Source organism: Balaenoptera physalus (genome assembly GCF_965194825.1).
Source record: "Balaenoptera physalus genome assembly, chromosome: 6".
In the NCBI taxonomy this organism is placed as follows: Eukaryota; Metazoa; Chordata; class Mammalia; order Artiodactyla; family Balaenopteridae; genus Balaenoptera; species Balaenoptera physalus.
The window spans coordinates 97,727,292-97,745,078 of NC_138885.1; the positions used below are offsets into that span (position 1 = coordinate 97,727,292).

The 17,787-nt window shown below is 42.8% G+C and overlaps 1 protein-coding gene across 9 annotated transcripts in view; it reads left to right on the forward strand.

Moving 5' to 3' along the window:
- The window catches only part of LOC309663337 (cyclin-Y-like protein 1), a 117,403-nt gene that overhangs the window by 70,759 nt on the left and 28,857 nt on the right, over positions 1 to 17,787 (forward strand). The window contains exon 1 of one of the 9 annotated variants that reach the window (XM_082467261.1): positions 4,211 to 4,457. The exons of 6 other annotated variants lie outside the window; for them this stretch is intronic. In XM_082467261.1, the coding sequence (XP_082323387.1) occupies positions 4,376 to 4,457 (82 nt within the window). In that variant the 5' untranslated portion in view covers positions 4,211 to 4,375. Of the gene's footprint in view, positions 1 to 4,210; positions 4,458 to 10,220; positions 11,048 to 17,787 lie in introns of those variants that run through there. 2 more of the 9 variants (XM_082467252.1, XM_082467253.1) reach the window with 2 other exon arrangements.

Consider the following 17,787-nt stretch of genomic DNA (forward strand, 5'->3'; position numbering starts at 1 on the left):
TTCTAATTTCTCTTTAGTGAATATATATTACTTCTGTAAGAGTAAAAAGACAATAAATTTATTAAAAGTTAATAGAAGATATTTACTCATACTCATAACTGGCTGTTATGTTAAGAGAGAAAAAATACATTATTTGTCTTTTTCACTGGGAAATGGTAGGAAACAGTGCATGGGCAGTCCCTTGGAGCCCAGTGGCTGAGAGCACAGCCCATGGAATCCACATAGCCTGGATTCAAGTCTTCATATTCCACCTTCTAGATTTGTCATCTAGGCATACATGTCAATCGTACTGAGTCTCAGTTTCTCTTCTGTAAAATGGGGTAATAGTGGTACACTCAAGACTTGGGGCTGCCTTCCATCTCTGGCCCAGACTGGAATTTGATTCTTTTGAGCTCAATGATTTAGAAATTTTAGGACACAAAAAGTCAGGGACCAATCCAAGGATTTGACTCTCCCTTTATTCTCTGTCAAGGGCAGACCAAGCAATATCCAGAGTACCCCTCACATTGCTTCTGGGTACAGGGCCTGGGGTCGGGGGAATAATGAGGCACTTGCTGCCAGTGCCAAGTTTTTAAGGGGATATCAAAACCATGATCAAGATAAACAATATTTTAATGGAATAGTTTTAATGAAAATATGTTTAAAAATCTATAATGAACAAAATATCAACAATTTTAATAGAGCCAGATAAGTATTACTAATTTCTGCTTTGTTTCAGGCTCCATCATGGCTCAGCATGGCACTGCTCCCAGCCCACAGACTGAAGGTGGGGAACCTTCAATTATTCAAATCATTATTAATCGCTACTTAATTATAATTAATTATCCAAATTATCCTGAGCCTCAGAACTGGCATTGCTCTCTCTGTGATTATTTGGCCCTCAGTCAAGGCCCTGTAAGGATACCTGTAGGGAATGTATATTTTTCTGATCCGGTTTCTTTCTTTCTCCTCAGCAGACACCTAATCACAATTGCTACCTAACCACGACCTTATTATCTCATTGAGGACTCTGAGAGGCAAGTTTCTCCCTATTCTTTTATAGAAACATAAAATGCCAGCAAAGCATGATTTCTACCCAAAAGAGCGCTAAACAGAGCTTGCAGATGTTTCAGGCTTCTCCCCTGATACTTCTGGAGAAGGGCACACAGACCTTGGCATACCTTGCTTTAAAAGCAGGCAATAGCAAACAGCGTGTTCATTCCACCTACTTCCCAGAAGGGAAGATCCTTATGTAATGGGTCAGATGGGCCTTTGGTCCCACGTGGAGAGTCTCCCTTAGGGACTTTTATATTACTGTATCCTGGGGGTTTTGTGGGTATTCGTTTCTGCATGTCAAGGACTTCACAGTACACATTCACATGGAAATTACTAATTAAAAGTAGCGTGATAATAACATTTAGAGTGCTGTTTTCATCAGTGGTTTCATTTTACATAGGACACCTCCTTTGCTGAAACCATAGATTCTAATTTGCTCTGTCAAAGTTATCACTAGAAAAATAAGATATTCTTAGCACTTAAACTTTAGGAAATTTCCTCTATTACTCTTCTCCATTTGATTTAATGGACTATATGTTACTTTCAACATGTAAGTTGGGACATCACAAAATAAACTTAACCTATGGCAAAGTTGTTTCTGCAGAAATCTGTGTTCTTTCTAGCTACCAAAAAACTCAGAGACCAAGTGGGGAAAGGAATTATTTGAATGGTGGGTAGTGCATAAGACTTAGCTATGGTTGCAGTAATTTAGCATAATCCATTGTAAGGTGATGGTCTGGACGAACTTCATAACAGTGAAGAAGTTGGCTTTGAGGTTTTTTTTTTTCTCTAATTGAAGGAATGCTGCTCACCACACCTCCCCCATATTGTTTTTATTTTAATTTTTAATTTTTTGGCCTCACCATGCGGCATGTGAGATCTCAGTTCCCCATCCAGGGATCAAACCCGTGCCCCCTGCATTAGAAGCACAGAGTCTTAACCACTGGACCGCCAGGGAAGTCCCTCCCCCATATTTTTAGATTAATGTGTTTACCAGAGAAGTGAAACACACTGGGATTACATATCCTTGTCTAGTAAGAAGTCTGACTACTCCGAGACCACCACGTGGTGAGAGATGTCCAGCCAGACCCAGATGTTCCAGCCTTCGCAGACCAGGCACGTGACATAGGAGTGAAGAAGCCACTGTGGACATTCCAGCCTCAGGAGACGTGACATGGAGAGGAACCGAGGACCCCAGCCGACAGCCAGAACAGACACCCCAGCTGTGTGGCCCTGTGTGAGCCATCTTTGCCACGTCCAGTTGCTAGATCCACTCCCGCTGAGGCCCCAGCAGTCCTGGAAAAGGGATGAGCAGTCCCCACTGTGCCCTGCCTCACCCATAAAATTGTGAGCGTTAGAAGATGACTGTTGCTGTTTAAAAATGCTGCAGGGGAACAGAAACTAGAAGCAGAGGCACAAAAGAGAATAGAGAAGACTGAAAAGTAAAAAATAATTATAACAGTTTTCAAATTGTGATTGTTGGTGCTCTCAATTCAACTTTTTCATTCATTTATCTGGTCATTCAAGAAAAATGTATTGAGACTGCTGCAAGCTAGGTATTATACTTAGTGCCAGGGATACCAAAAAGCTGAGTAAAATAGCTCTGTCCTCAGGGGAGTGGCTAGTTTAATGAGGGTGTCAAACAATGACCACACAATGTGATACAAGGCTGCTTTCCAGAAGGAACTCATGCTCTGAAGATGTAGAATCTCACAGCCTTGAGGGAGTCAGAGAATCAGTGCAGAGAAGGACCCGCTTGAGTTAAGCCTCAAAGAATGAGTAGAGGTTTACCAGGTGGCCAAGGTGGGACAGAGCAAACCGGTTGCAAAGAACAGGGTAGACTCATTTTGGACATTGGCTTCAGCGGCTTCTGTGGTCTCGGCTTTTCTTTGCCTCTCCTGGGCAAAGCATTGATTGCATAAACAAAGTATTATTTTCAGAGGAGTATTTGATTTTATCTACGTAGTAAGTACAACTGGAATGAAACAACTCATGGGGTGTATAGCATTACTCAACCTAGGCTCATCAAATGAGCACCCAGGTCTAGTCACTAGAAGGGACAAGGCCTTACCCGCCCCCCAAATGTAACCTCAGTCGTTGGGTTTTTCTCCAAGTGTTCTTTCTATTCAAATATAACTCTTAAGACAAGTTCCCTGGCCCCTACCTCCATCCAGTTTGCTGTCCTAATCCCTTCTGATAGAAAAGTTCTAGAGGTACTTCAGGGTCGATGCCATGCTATGAGTATAAAAATCGATTTGTCTCCAGAACAGGGCAATAGAGCCATCATGAGAAAAAATTCATGTCCTAAAGCCTATGATCTTTGTTTCTAGGAGGCAAACCTGGTTAAAAAGACATCTTCAAACTTCTCCCTGCTGTCAAGTTTAATGAAACTCCTCCTTCTAACATCAACTTCATTTGAGGAAGCTGTTGTCAAAAAGGCTACTAGGAGATGCTGAGGGGAACATGTTAAATCACTGCAAGAAAATGGTTCTAACTTCAGTAAGGCAACTTTAAGAGAATAAAACTGAAATATCTTAAATGTACCAAGATGTCACACAAGGGAAACAAATGGAAATATGGAAATGCGGGGAGGAAAGGCGCATTGGCATGATTAAGAAAAATACAATTGAAAGCATCTAATGTGTTTTTTTTAAAACACTCTGCCTTGTTCTAAGTGGATTTGGCAGTGAGTTATTTCCTGGGCAAGTGTAGAGGGGAGCTCTCTTATGAAACTAGTTAAGTGCAGGCCACATGCTTTTACAGTCTTTGGAGCTGGGAGTAGAGCTGGCATCTGCTTTAGAAAACCAGGAGAGAAAGGCACTTCCAGAAGAGATAGGCTCTTCCACCCCCACTTGGAGGTGATTGAAGGAAGCACTAACAGTGGGCTGAGAAAGATTTTAGATTTCCTGTAACACTTAGAAAATGGAAGTAAATAAACCATTAAATAGCAGAGAAAAATGACCGTCCCAGGAAGGCAAAAGGAAACCCCTACTCTCTCTTAAAACTGCAGCCTTTTCCTAGAACTTGTCACAGAAAGTTTGTCTCTGATGTTTGTTTTGGAATTGTAGCCACAGGGGACATTTGGGGCCAGAACTGACCTGTCCAGTGAGCATTAATTGCCCTGATGGTATGGTAAACTAACACCTTTTCAGTTTTTTTTTAGCGCATCATTTCAACTAAATTCGCATTCTCATCTCAACGGACTCACTTGGCAGAAAGAAACCTAGATGTTGTGAGAAGAGAGAAGGTGGGAGAAGAGTTCAGAAGGAGTAGAAAAAGACACGTAGAAGAGACACTGGGTAGTTTACTACAATGGTACTGAATATACCAGTACCATTGAATGCTCTACTTACTAAAAAATCCGGATTATAATGTTCTGAAGTTGGGAATGAGAGAAGTCAAGTTGTTCCACATCAAATCAGGTATAATAGTTATTCTTAACTTTTTTTGTTTACATACATCATTGAGAATATGATGATAAGGGTAGACTCTATGTCCAGAAAAAAATGTACATATTACTTACACACAGAATCCTCTTCTATAAGAACTAGTTGTAATACTCAAGATAGAATCCAATTAGTTACAACACACAAATATGATATATAATCCTGTTCACTTGACCATCATAGACTTTCTTGCATCTAACCTAGTTTCATTCTAGAGTTTAAGCCTCTCTCCACTTTTTCTGTCCTCTTAGCTTAAGACAAGATCATTACAAAACTCCTTGTATAAATTTTTCATACGTGCTTGCAAAGGGCTATGAAATTTTATCATGATCCTTCTTGAAGTTGAAACTTCTCTAATCTTTTCTTTCAGGTTGTTTGTTACAGAGAGTGCTTTCAATATCCAGTTTCAATATCTAGTTCTCCCTTCTGCATTAGTTACTCAGCTATATGATTACATTTTCTGAGCCTCCCTTGCAGCTCTGTGTGGCCATGTGACTAAGCTTTAAGCCAATGATATGTAAGTACTGTACTATGTGGATCTTCTGAAAAATCTCCCTTCTCCTCCTTCACCCTACTGTCTGGAATGAAGTCACAATAGCTGGAGACCAATAGCCATCCTGGGCCATGAGTTTGAGATGTGATGGATAAGACTATCTGTTGACTCCCCTATTAGAAGATAAATTTCATGAGAACAAGGACCTTGTTTTTCTTGGTCAAAGCAACATTCTCTGCACCTAAAAAGTGTGGCCTGTGGTAAGGGCTCGGGTATTGAACAGCTACTGAGTGAATAAGATGAATGAATGAAGGAGTTTACTCCAGATCCATGTAAAACACTAATCATAAAGTTCTCCCAGGGAATGTTCAGCCATCAGTAGGCATATGCAAGGTGTCAGATTCTATCACAGAATCAAACTCTTGCTTAATTCAAACCACATTACTTCTCTTTGCTTCCTTTTGCTCTCCCAGACTTGCCACTGTCATAAAAGGATACAGTTTTTTCTTACTGCCCTCCAATGTTCCCTTAAAACAAAATATTTTCAAATCTATTTTCATAACGATGCTTCCTAATATTTTTTCTGCTTAGCAAATTAAAAATTCTTTAATTTTCAAGGTCACACCTACCTATTTTTGTATGCATCTGCTGTTAAATGCAGGCACTATTTTGAAACGATCTTAGGCGTTGTCTCAAGACTACAAGAATCATCCAAAATGGTATCTAATGGCGTTCCTAGGACTTCAGACAATATTATTATTGTCATGGAATGTAGTCAGTTAGGTCCTAAGGATTTAACAAGATGTTGTTTACTGAAACTGAACTTCATTGAATCCTTTCCCATTCCACCGTCGTTTCCCACATTTCAATCTGTTGCCTGTTTTTGTCCCCAGACCTTACTTATATCTTTTAAACAACTAAATTAAATATTAATCATCCTTGCTTCCCTGATATTTGAGGTGACCTTTTCCTCCTGGTAGCCTTTTAATAAAGAAGAATATTCCCTGTGGTCTTTTTTTGGTCTCTTATGTGATTAAAGGGTTTGTAAAGTTCACACTTTTTGCAATTACATGCCATTTTCTTCTTAATTTTTTACACTCTTCCCCCCAAAGTTGTTGCTATGTCTTTTAACTATTTGGAGGAACAAATAGTTCACATCTTCCACTTTTGTGACATACCTATTTATACCTGAGCTCCTTGGTTTTTGCTCAAATTTCTTTTCAATTTATCCAACTTTGAGGGAAGATATTATTTCTTTTTTTGTTAGGTATATTGAGCTTTTCTGATGTGTAAACTTCTCTACACATTATCCTCTCTTTCCCAGAGTAGCTTTCCAAACAGAAGCCTATTATAATAGAGAAAAATAGAGGTCGTCAGATGAGCTCTTCCTGAACCTCTCCTCTATCAGAAATGTCTCAATTCTGACAGACCCAGAATAGAGGTCTGTCACCCAGGTCCTCTCTCCTTGCTTTTCTCTCAGTCCAAAGCTAATCTATGCCTGCCCTGGAATGCATCCAGTTCTGCCTTCTTGGGGACCTCACTCTGTCAATTCTCCTGTCTCCTCTAACCTCAAACTCCTTTTTTCTCTATCAGCTCTCACCCTTTAACATATAAATATACTCACATTTTTTTTCCATCTTAAAAAAAAAAAAGCATTCTTAACTGTACATCTCCTTCTAATGACTACCACGTCTCTCTTCTCAACCAAATGTTTGGGAAGAGAATCCTTGTCTCCATTTTCTCACCTCCTATTCATTTCTTTCTTTTTTTTTAGAGGGGATCACATAAAGTTCTTTATTACAGACCTACAAAAAATGAGGGAATTATGTATATTACTCTCACTTGTATGGGTTTCTTTTTTTTTTTTTTAATTTATTTTTGGCTGCGTTGGGTCCTCGCTTCTGTGCGAGGGCTTTCTCTAGTTGTGGCAAGCGGGGGCCACTCTTCATCGCGGTGCGCGGGCCTCTCACTATCGCGGCCTCTCTTGTTGCGGAGCACAGGCTCCAGACGCGCAGGCTCAGTAATTGTGGCTCACGGGCCCAGCTGCTCCGCGGCATGTGGGATCTTCCCAGACCAGGGCGCAAACCCGTGTCCCCTGCATTAGCAGGCAGATTCTCAACCACTGCGCCACCAGGGAAGCCCTGGGAGCAGGGAGACCAAGCTGTTACTGCAGGCTGGCCCCGGGACTCTGTCCCAGCATCCTGGGAGCACGGCAACAAGCCCTAGAAGGAGCAGAGAGTGGGTGAGGAGACGGCTGTCCCAGCTCGGTGGCGGCACCGCTCCTTGGGCGGCCACCCTGGCGGTCAGCCAGGTTGGGAGCACTTGAGGCTCCTGTGTTTGGAGGCCTGGTCTCCAAAGCACGGACCCACAGGGGCCAGGCAGAGGGAGGAGGTAGGAAGGGCCGGCACAGAAGGGCTATGAGTTCTATCTGGGTCCCCCGGGACCACGGGGCCCAGGTGGGCAGGGGCAGTCAGGACGCTTCCCTGCTTGTCAGACAATCAGCTTCTTCAGGAAGGCCTCCAGCTGGTCCTCATCCTTGATGCCCACAAACTTGTCCACCACATCCCCATTCTTGATGGCCAGCACGGTGGGCACAGCTGATACCTCATACTCTATGGCGAGGTCTGTGTGGTCATCAATATCCGCCTTGGCCATCACCACCTTTCCATGCTGCTTGGCCACCACCTTCTCTAACCTTGGCCCCAGGATCTTGCAGGGACCACATCACTGTGCATGGAAATCCACAACCACTGGTGTCTCACTGTTGACAACTCAGTCTTGAAAGTCTAGTCCATCCTGGATGTTAAAGGTCATTGTACAGACTCTGGTGGTGTATATTGACTGGGCTTGGCTGGGTGTTACTGTCAGGTTATTAGGACTGCGCTGTGGGGTCTGCAGGGCCCTGGAGGCAAGGGGCGCCCACTGACTCTGAGAGGGCTTCCTGCAGATTATGGAGGCCAGGAACCTCCCCAGGAGAAGTCGCTAAGCCATCTCCCTGCAGCGAGAGCAGAGGGGTGCACAGCGCGGCCCTCCCCACCGGTCAAGGGCACTTCTGTTCCCTATTCATTTCTTTACTCACTGCCTGCCATCCAGCTTGCACACATCCCCAGTCACCCAGCTGCCACAGCCAATGGTATTTGTAGCTTTCCTGCCCCATGGACAACACTGGACAATTGCGAATGGAGCATCTACTGGCCAGGTACTGTGCTAGGTGCTCTGCTCCAGAAATGAGAAGCAGATGTGATCCCTACCCTCATGGGACTCACGTGATCAGTCATTCCTAATTAATACTCAGGTCCCTTGATTGCCACTGCTCCCTTTGGCAGGTTTACTTAAATGCCACTTAAATCTCCCTATTTTTGAAGACCCCTTCTTTCCTTCCCTTCCTTCTCTTCCTTCCTTCTTGCTTTCCTTCTTCCCCTCCTTCCTTCCTTCTTTCCTTCCTTCCTTTCTTCCTTTCCTTATTATACATGTCTTCTCAAGGCAATCACTTCTATACCTACAGCTTCAATTACTTTGTGTATACTCTAATGACAACACAATTTTAAATGTTGTTTTCATTTACCAGTTTTATTTTACATAGGATGCCTCATTTACTAAAACCATAGATTCCAAGTTGCTCCATGAAAAATGTGATATTCTTAGCTGTCAACATTAGGGAATTTCCCCAATCACATTTTTAAATTGATTTAATGTGTTATTTTTGAAAACATAAGTTGGGATATCACAAAATGGACTTAGCCTGCAGAGGCTTACTTTCAACCAGAGAGCTCCATTTCCATGTTCCGCTTAACAGAACCCAAAATGATCTTCCTTCCCAAACCTCTTCCTTTTCCTGCACTATCTAAGAAAAAGTAACCACACTCTACATAGTTCCCTAAGCCAGAACCCTAGCAGCCATTTTTGCTTCTCTTTTCCCCTTCCCGCTCCATATCTAGTCACTGAGCACTTCTATTCTACCTCCCAGATGACCTCAGATCCTTTCCCTCCACTCCAATCTCTGCCACTGCCTTTAGTTTGAGCCCTCACTCCTCTCTTAGATGAATATAAAGTCTCTTAATGGGTTTTGTTGCTTCCATCAGTCCTACTTATTCTCAAGCGTGACCTCACTACAAACCACCTGATAGTGACTCCTTAACCTCACAACATTCAATGGCTCTCATGTTTCTGGGAAGAAAACCAAGCTCTTTACCCCAGCATCTACTTGGGGTTAATAGATCTAGGTTTGAATTTCAGGTTTAAGTACTTTGCAGCAGTGTGACCTCAGACTATTGGGCTTTCTAAGCCTTTGTTTTCTCACCGTGCCTGAGGTCACTGAGGGCAGGACTATTTTTCACACACGGGTGCCTGGCATGTAGGAGGGACTAATCAATGTTGAATGAAGGGAAAGTATTTTAAAATCCACATCAAAAAATTGTTCCTCCTTAAAAAAAGAAAATCCTGATACACTATGCCACTTCCAACCAAATTTGACTTCGACCTTTATTTTCTGATGATCACAATAAGGTGCCTTTGGGGATCCACACAATCAGGGATCAAATCCTGGCCACACCCCTGAGCAATCATGTGACCTTGGGAACGTGACTTAGCTTCTGTAAAATCTGTAAAATGAAGGTTTCTGAGGATTTTGTTCCCGAGGGTTAAATGAGTACCTCACTTGGAACGGGGGCGGGCGCATAGTGTTTGCCAAATGTTAACTATCGTTATCATCTTCATCAAATCAAGACCGTGGTACTTCACTTTGTGACTCTCAAGTTTGTATGAGAAAATCGTGCTTTATGCGTTGTTGTTGGCTAAAGTAGGGAAACCTGGAAACTCCTGCCGTGGAAGAGAGCAACAGGCGAGAAAAGCGAGTTGCTGAATCCCAGCGCCTCAGAGGTGGGAGGGAGGAGTTCGGTCCCTAATTTACTGATGAGGAAGTGGAGGGCTGACGTGTCCTCGAGTCTCATTCAAGACACAGCCACAGCTCTTTATTGAGAGTAGGACCAGGGCCCCGGGGGTTGCTATGGTTAAACTGTAGGCGGAAACTAACACTCTTTGGAAGGCAAGACAGGAGGAGCATTCAGTTATAAAAAAACGGTCAAAAATTGGGGTGAAACTAAGTTCGTTGAGCAATACATCAAATGAGTCAACTGTGGACCCGGTGAAACCGAGTTGCTAACTGAACTGGCATTTTACGAACAGGGGCTTTCTACAGAGCCCACTGACTCAGGACGGCTTCGATTAACAAACTCCCGTGGCGCTTCCCGCAGGACCGGAAAGCTCGGAGCGCGAGAGATGAATGGAAACCAGAGTCCGGGGCGCGCTGCTCGGGGGGCGGGGCAGCCGCGGGCGGGGGCGGGGCATTGTGAGTCACATGCCTGCGCTCTGAGGAGGGCGCGTGGAGGGAACTCTGGTCGTGATTGGTCCGTCGTAACCAGGTGACCGAAGGACACATTCCGGTAGGCAAGGGCCGGCCGGGCGAGCTACTTTCAGTCGGGAGGCGGCGGCGGAAGGAGGAGGAGCTCTGACTGCGCTCTCTCCCTGCAGTGGCTGCGCGTCTCAGCGCTTGTCTGGTTCCCACCCCTTTTAAATAAGCCGGTCTGGTCACCGCCCTCACAGACTAGTTGGCTCCGGGGAGGCGGCGGCGGCGGGGGTGCGGCCGGGGCCGGACCCCTGCCCGGGGCCCGGCGGCTGGGCGGACAGGAGAGCGGCGGGCGAAGTCGCGTCTGCATGTGCGGCACAGCCCCGGCATAGCCCGGGGCTGCCAGTGCCCGCCGCGCCATTGTTGGGGGAGGGGGCGGCTTCTGAGCTCGGCGGAGTTGGGGGACGAGCGGAGGCGGCGGCGGCGAGGAGTGAAGGCGCCCCATGGGGAACTCGCTGTCTTGTTGCCTGTCCCCCAATGCCAGCCCCAAGTCGGGCCGGCGCAGGGGGTCAGCGGAGCCGGACTGCGAGTCTGAGGTCTACAAGGCGGCGGCCGGGAACGCGGTGGCAGTAGCTCCGGCGGCGGCTACCGTGGAACCCGCCGAGTTGGATTTCGCAGGTGGCGAAGGCCACCACCTGCAGCACATCAGCGACCGGGAGATGCCCGAAGGTAAGAAGCGGCGGGCGCGCCTCGCCCCTCGCGGGGTCGGCGCCGTCTGCTCTCGGGCTTACCTCTGGCCTCCGCCGCCCCCAGGGTCCCCCGGGAGGGAGACGCCGCCTAGGGCTCCTTCTTGCCCGGAGTTGGCTCTCCCAGGGCTGGGCACCGGGGACGAAGGCTGGCTCTGCTTGGCGTCCCCACCCCTTATTCTTTACCAGTCGCGTCCGGCCAGTCTCCTTCCCTCTTCCCTACCCGAATGCCCAATTCTTTCCCCCGTTCCCATTTCCCAGCCCGGCCTGAGACCCTCCAATCCGCGGCCCTTCCTGTTCGTGGTTCTATTTAACATCTCGTGGGACTTAGCAGAGACTTTCTGGTGTATTCTCTCTTTTCTTAATGCAAACTTAAATACTCTAACTTCGGCATATCCATCCCGTCTCCCTATCCAGATGGTACCTAAGCGAAGGAACTAGGTAAGGGCCTGATGATAGACTTCTATTTGTTAAGGTAGTTGATACTCGAGACACTTAAGACAAACATTAGAGGATTTGTCATTTAAATTCAAAATAGAGATGGACAGAGTCAGTGTGGTGTTCTTAACTAAAATTCTTTGGATTTTAATGTTTTCAGTCGCCCTGATAGAAGCTACTTTATCCCTTCTAACTATAATTTGAACACGATAGGAAAGAAAATGGTGGGAGAGGGGCTGAAAATAACTGTGAACGGTGTGAAACGTTACTGCCACGGCTGCAGAGAATAGTTGTTGGGTTTTTTTTCTTTACCAAAGGAGACCCCATGGAGTTCTGATTACTTTTAAATTCCCACTTTGACACAAGTATGTCTTCAGTTGCACAGCCTTAACCGACTTCTTTTGCACGTTGCCTGTTCTAAGGGAGGGGTGAGGTGGTTCCTGGGACTGCTGGACAGAAGTTTCAAAGGAGAAAAAACAAATTCAGATTGTAATTTGTAATATAAAGGTTTGGGAGTTAACATACCACATCCATCCTGCAGAAAAATGTCTCCATGGCTCCCTCCTCCTCCGCACCCCCCCCCCAGTAGAATACTATTTAACTTTAAGAATGTTCAGGTAAAAGTTCTGAAGACTAAGTGGCTGGGGGTGGGTGTTGTCGGGGAGGAGAGGAGAGAGAGAAGAGAGGAAATGTTTGATTTTTGCCTCTAGAATTTTGGAAAGGGATGGCTCTAGGTTAAAAAAAAAAAATTTCTGGGTAGCATAGTGGCACTTTAATAAAGACTGTTCTTTGAAGTATAAAACATTGTATCATAAAGATGTTAAAGCCCCACTGGCCCATTTGTTTCATTTAAATGCCAGAGATTATTTCATTATTTCATAGACGAAATGTCTTACAGCTCTTCTATTTAAATTTTAGTTGGGTTTATTTAATTTCTTTAAAAGTTAAAATAATTAAGCCTGTGGATTCACCCTTATGATGGACGTGGCTTTGTAAGTGGAAAGTACTCCCTTTTCAGAATAGTTAGATATTGTGAAAGAATGAACAAATTATGTGAATTAATTGTAGCTTTAAACACAAAGCATGTAAGTACTTGTGAAAACTGCTCTGCTTGTTGCTATAAGGTAAGCCTCTAAATGATTTTTAAAAACAGTTAGTAGTTGGCTAGTGTAGGATGAGAGACGGAAATTGGACCTTTATAGAATTCTTTTAAGATTTACAATGCATTTTCTTGTGTATTTCACTCGGCCCTTCCATCTACAAATAAGGCCCGTATATATTCTCCCTCTGTTGCCGATGAAGAAGCCAAGACTTAGAGATCTGAAATGACTGTGTAACACAGCTACTGAACAAAAGAGACAGACTTGGGAGGTGGTAGATATGCCAAATTCAGTTCTTGGGATGCTTAAGAAACTGTTTAGAGTGCACCTTATATTTTATAATTTATCCATAAGTTAGGCCTATCTCAGCATACTCCAGTTTTGATTACTGCCATTCCAGTTTATTGTACACAACTCAGAAGCAACATTTACCTCTCCATTCTCTGTCTGTACATACATTGCAATGGATATGAATAAAAGTAGAAGTCATGAAATAGCCTAAATTTATCAGTCAGGTAAACACGTTGATATAATTTAAAGAGTTTGTTCTGGTGAAATCCAATTGAAGCCGAGAATGCCCTGGACAGAGGGACATTAGGGGAAGCTGGTAAGCGGGCAGGTAAGGTACTAAGCATTTAGCATACGACTATGTATGATAAGGAAGGAGTGCTAAATCAGGAACTGGAAAAATAGAGTTCATGAGTACAGAATTTACCTTTTTATGTTTAACATGATTGTTAAAATTTCATTTCAATTTGTCTTTTTTGGGGGGGCATTCGATAAAGTGATAAGAGAAACCTCAATTTCAGCATTTGCCTATTAATTAAGTTTCCATAGAAACAAGGTCAGAACACCAAATATAAAGTACAGGCACATTGGAAGTTTGCTCTTCATGTCTTTATTTCAGACAATTTTGTATCAGTTTCCCTGGAAACTGAGAAATACCTACTCAGATATAAAACATTTTGGCTTTTCTACAGTGAAGAATTATTTGGTTACTTAGAGAAAATCGTACATAAATGATGCTCTGTCTTGTTCTTCAGAAACATTGGAGAAGAACATGATTTCTTCAAGCCATCTCAAAAAAGTAACTCCTAAGAACGTAGTATAGATTTCAGATAGACTCAAAAGAATTTTTTACTACTTTGTCTTTAACAGTATATCTAATATAACTGATGGTAGTGTCATAATAGAAAAGAAGATGCTACGGTCCTATTATCTGATTTTCCTTTTATTCATCAACTTTTCATACAACCTTTATGTTCTGACCTTAGGAGCTTTGCTAATTTTCTGGTGAAAGGTGCTCTCTCAAGTGACCCCTACCTCCCATCCCCCTGAAGAGTGGGTAGGGAAGGAATTGGCAATATGATGTGGAAAAACCTCTGAGCAACAGATCTTTCCTTTTTTTGGTGACAGTATTAATGAACATTTGATGTGAAAGATTGAGAAAACACAGAAAAGTCCTTCACTCACACTCAGAATATCCAGAATTTTTATTAATATTTTGGTGTTGATTCTTCCTGAACCTTTTGTATGCATATAAACATAACATTGTGTTTATTTTACAAAGATGGGATTGTTCTTTATGTGCCACTTTGTAACTTTGTGTTATAAAGAAAAGTAACGACATGAAGCTCCTGGAACTGTGCTGACACCTAGAGAGTGCTCCAGGGTGATGTCTTTCCATGCAACTGCGCATAGCTCTACAGCCTGCCTTTTACCAACTGTTTACTGGGCCATCGAATGGTTGGAGCATAATTCATTTACCCAGCCTTTATGGTTGAGCATCTTTTATAATCCCATTATAATGCTTTATTCAGGGGACACAGATAAAAACTGATGCATTGTATTGATACTTCCCTATAGCATTCTGATTGTACACTTTGTCTTACGACTTAATTAAATTCATAGGGTGAGTCATTTTGTAGTAAAGGTATTTTAACATTAAATGTTCTTTTCCCAAATTAAAGTTACCATTGATTTTTCACTGAACATTAGATTTCCTCTTTTAGGTTTTCGTGGTTCTTGGTAACCTGTCTTGTGTCTTTGATTCTGAGTAACTAAACTACTACTCTAAGAGATCTGAAATTAACTCTGGTCTTAGGTGACAGACACATCAAAAGACAGCATTAGAAGAAATCTTAGATGATGTGGGAAAATTGGGAGAACCTTAACTGGTTTTGGGTACACTGAAACATGATTATTAGGCACCATTCCAGAGGCAGGACAAACAGTGGTTAGACAAGACAAAACCCTTATCCTAACTCAGGTCCTTACTTTCTAGAGGTGCCTGGGGGCTGACGACACAAGAATAACATCAGGTAGTGAGAACACTAAGGAAGAAAATGAAGGTAATGGGCTGGGGAGGAGGACAGTTTTACAAGGGGTGGTTAAAGACAGCTTCTCTCCTTAAGCGACCCATGAGCAGTCCTAAGAGAGCCATGTGAGGCTGTGGGAGAAGAGGCTTCTGTGCAGTTCCTAAGAAGGGAATATGCTTGATGCGTGCCAAGGACAGAAAGATGGGTGGCTGCAGCTGAGTGAATGAATGCCAGGAGGAATATGGGGGATTAAGACCTTGTATGCCTAGTGGGCCTTGACCAAAAAATATGAATTTTAGTCTAATTGTAATGGGAAACCATTGAAGGATTATATGCAGGGGAATGATGTTAATTCTTAGAAAAAGGGAAGGGGGGTAGAGAGGGTGGAGGGAGATCAGACCAGCTACTGTGTGAGAATAGACTGTAAGGGTGGAAGGAAGCAGAGAGGGAGACCAGTTAGGAGGCTGGTGCGGTAGCTCAGGTGAGAGCCAACAGTGGCTTGAACAAAAAAGCGATATTAATAAGGGTCTAAAATAGGCTGTAGTATATAGATTGCTCTTGCATGTCATTTGATTCTCACCATGTTCTGAGTTAGGTAGTGTAGGAATTCTTCTCTTAGGTATAAATTGAGTTGTCCAAGGTTTTAAAAATGAGTATTGATAGAGAGTAGGACTGTAAATTCCAAATGCATGGCATATAGGAACAGAATTTATTGTTGACATTATGTGAGCTTCTTTGGAATACTACCTTTTTTCTCAGCCTTTTTTGTTGTTGTTGTTTTAATGTATTAAAGTAATAAAACTTAAGAGTTAAAACAGTAACACTGCGTAATGTGAAATGAAATGAAGGTAACTTGCAACCCAGAAAGGTTCTTAAAAGTCCAAGAAACTGAGTAAAGTACTCTTTAGAAATATATAAAGCCAGGTGTACTTACCTATGTGTCACCTCTCAGTCATGATCACTGTAACACTGATTGAGGATTAAAATAAGGCAAAAGTGAGAACCAGGGTAGAGGCAGGTACAGAAGCAGTTGGAAACCAGAGCTGGGAAGTTTGGAAGCCAGGATTGTCAGAAGCTAGGAAAGCAGGATCAAGGCTTGGGTGAGCAGTAGCCTGGCAGGTGCAGGAGCCTGCTGTGTACCCGCTGGTGAGGCAGCCCAGCTCAGGGCTGGCTGGCAGGAGCTCCCTGACTGCGGTGGAAAGTGTGGACTCAAAGAGATGAAATCATCAGTTTACATGGTAATTGTAAAGATTGTAATGTTTGTATTATGAGCCATAAAACTAATACACTGCACAGTATAGGGATGCTAGGGCAGTTCAGTAAATGCAGTGGTTACCGTTAAGTAAACTGGTGCTCAGCAGTTGGCCCAGAAACTGCTGACATCTCCTGTTTATTTGGAATATATTGAAATCAATATGTCGATATTAATCGCTTTCTGAAATATGCTGCTTCTGTCAGATGCTTTCTTGGTCACTTCCCTCTCCCTCTAATATTTTAACAAGGACAAATCATTTATCGACAGTTTGATAGCATAGTTTTAACACTTTTAGCCTTCAGTAATGCATTTCATTTGTTCTAAGTTGCCTATGTTTTCACACTTTTAACAGCTGCAATTGAGATGGATCTTAACAACTGGTAGAATCTTAGATTGGAGGGAAAACAGTATTCAGTGTCGGTGGTGTTTTACAGGTTTCCTCTCAGGAATGTTTACATTAAGACCGAGTTTAATTTTTTTTTAATCATACTTTTTCTACATCGACCTATCATGCTGTCAAATAAGTTGCAATTTAAATTGGTAATACAAAAATGATGGGTCTTAAAATACAGTTTTAATCATAACCCCTAATCATGAGCTCAAGAATATTTCTCCTGGGTAAAACATTCTTAGAGGTTTCTAAAGAAATAACTTTCGGAAGAATCCATGTAATTTCCTGAAGTCTCTAAATTACTGTGTGTGCATGTGGTGGGGAGAGGGATGAGAGGGATGGTGGGTGGTAAAGCTTTGCTTAATAGTTGGCAGTCTTACCTTTGTGATAGTGAAGAGTGTGGTAGGTTTTATCATAGTCTCCTTAGGCTCTTGGGAAGATAGTTAATGGGAAGTGCAGAAATACTGTGTGTATGTATGAGTTTACTGTCTAATGGCTCACATGTCCATTCTATAAAATAGTGATGTGGTATTTTTCATTAGCAAAAAGTGCAAGTTATAAAGAAAATTGTTAGTTATATAGGCTATAAACAAAAGATTAATATTTTCTGAAAACCTCATGCAAACTGACAGCAGTAGGGCCCTGGTGTTTACAGTACATTCAAATGATAGGCCAACTCACCAAAGTGGAAATAACACTGATAACTGTGGGAAAATGGTCAAACTGTGTAATCAAAAGAAATACAAATTAGATCTACAGTGAGGTTCCTCATTCATATCAGTAGGATTTTTTTTTTTTTTCAAGTATCCAGAGCAAGGGTAGGAACTCAAAATGTCATGATTGGTAGCATTATACCCTAACGTGCCCCCCACCTTCTTTAGGAAGCAGTTTAGCATTGTACATGGAGCCGTGAAAGTGATCTAACCTTTTGGCTTAGTCATGCCACTTCCGAAGATCTTTGCTAAGGAGATAAAACCATTATTTTAAAAAACTATGTACATGAAGATTTTCCTCATAATATTTTAAGAATAGAACTTTGTAAGCACCAATCCCCAGCAATAGGGGATTGGCTAAGTCCAGTATAGGAATAACACTTGATGGGCCAGTGTGTATTCATTAAACAATAAATATGCAACAGTGGGGTGGAGAGCGCTTGTTAGTAACAAGAAGACATAAATTGTACACTAATTAGAGCTTTTTTTAACGTATAAGAAAAGCAAC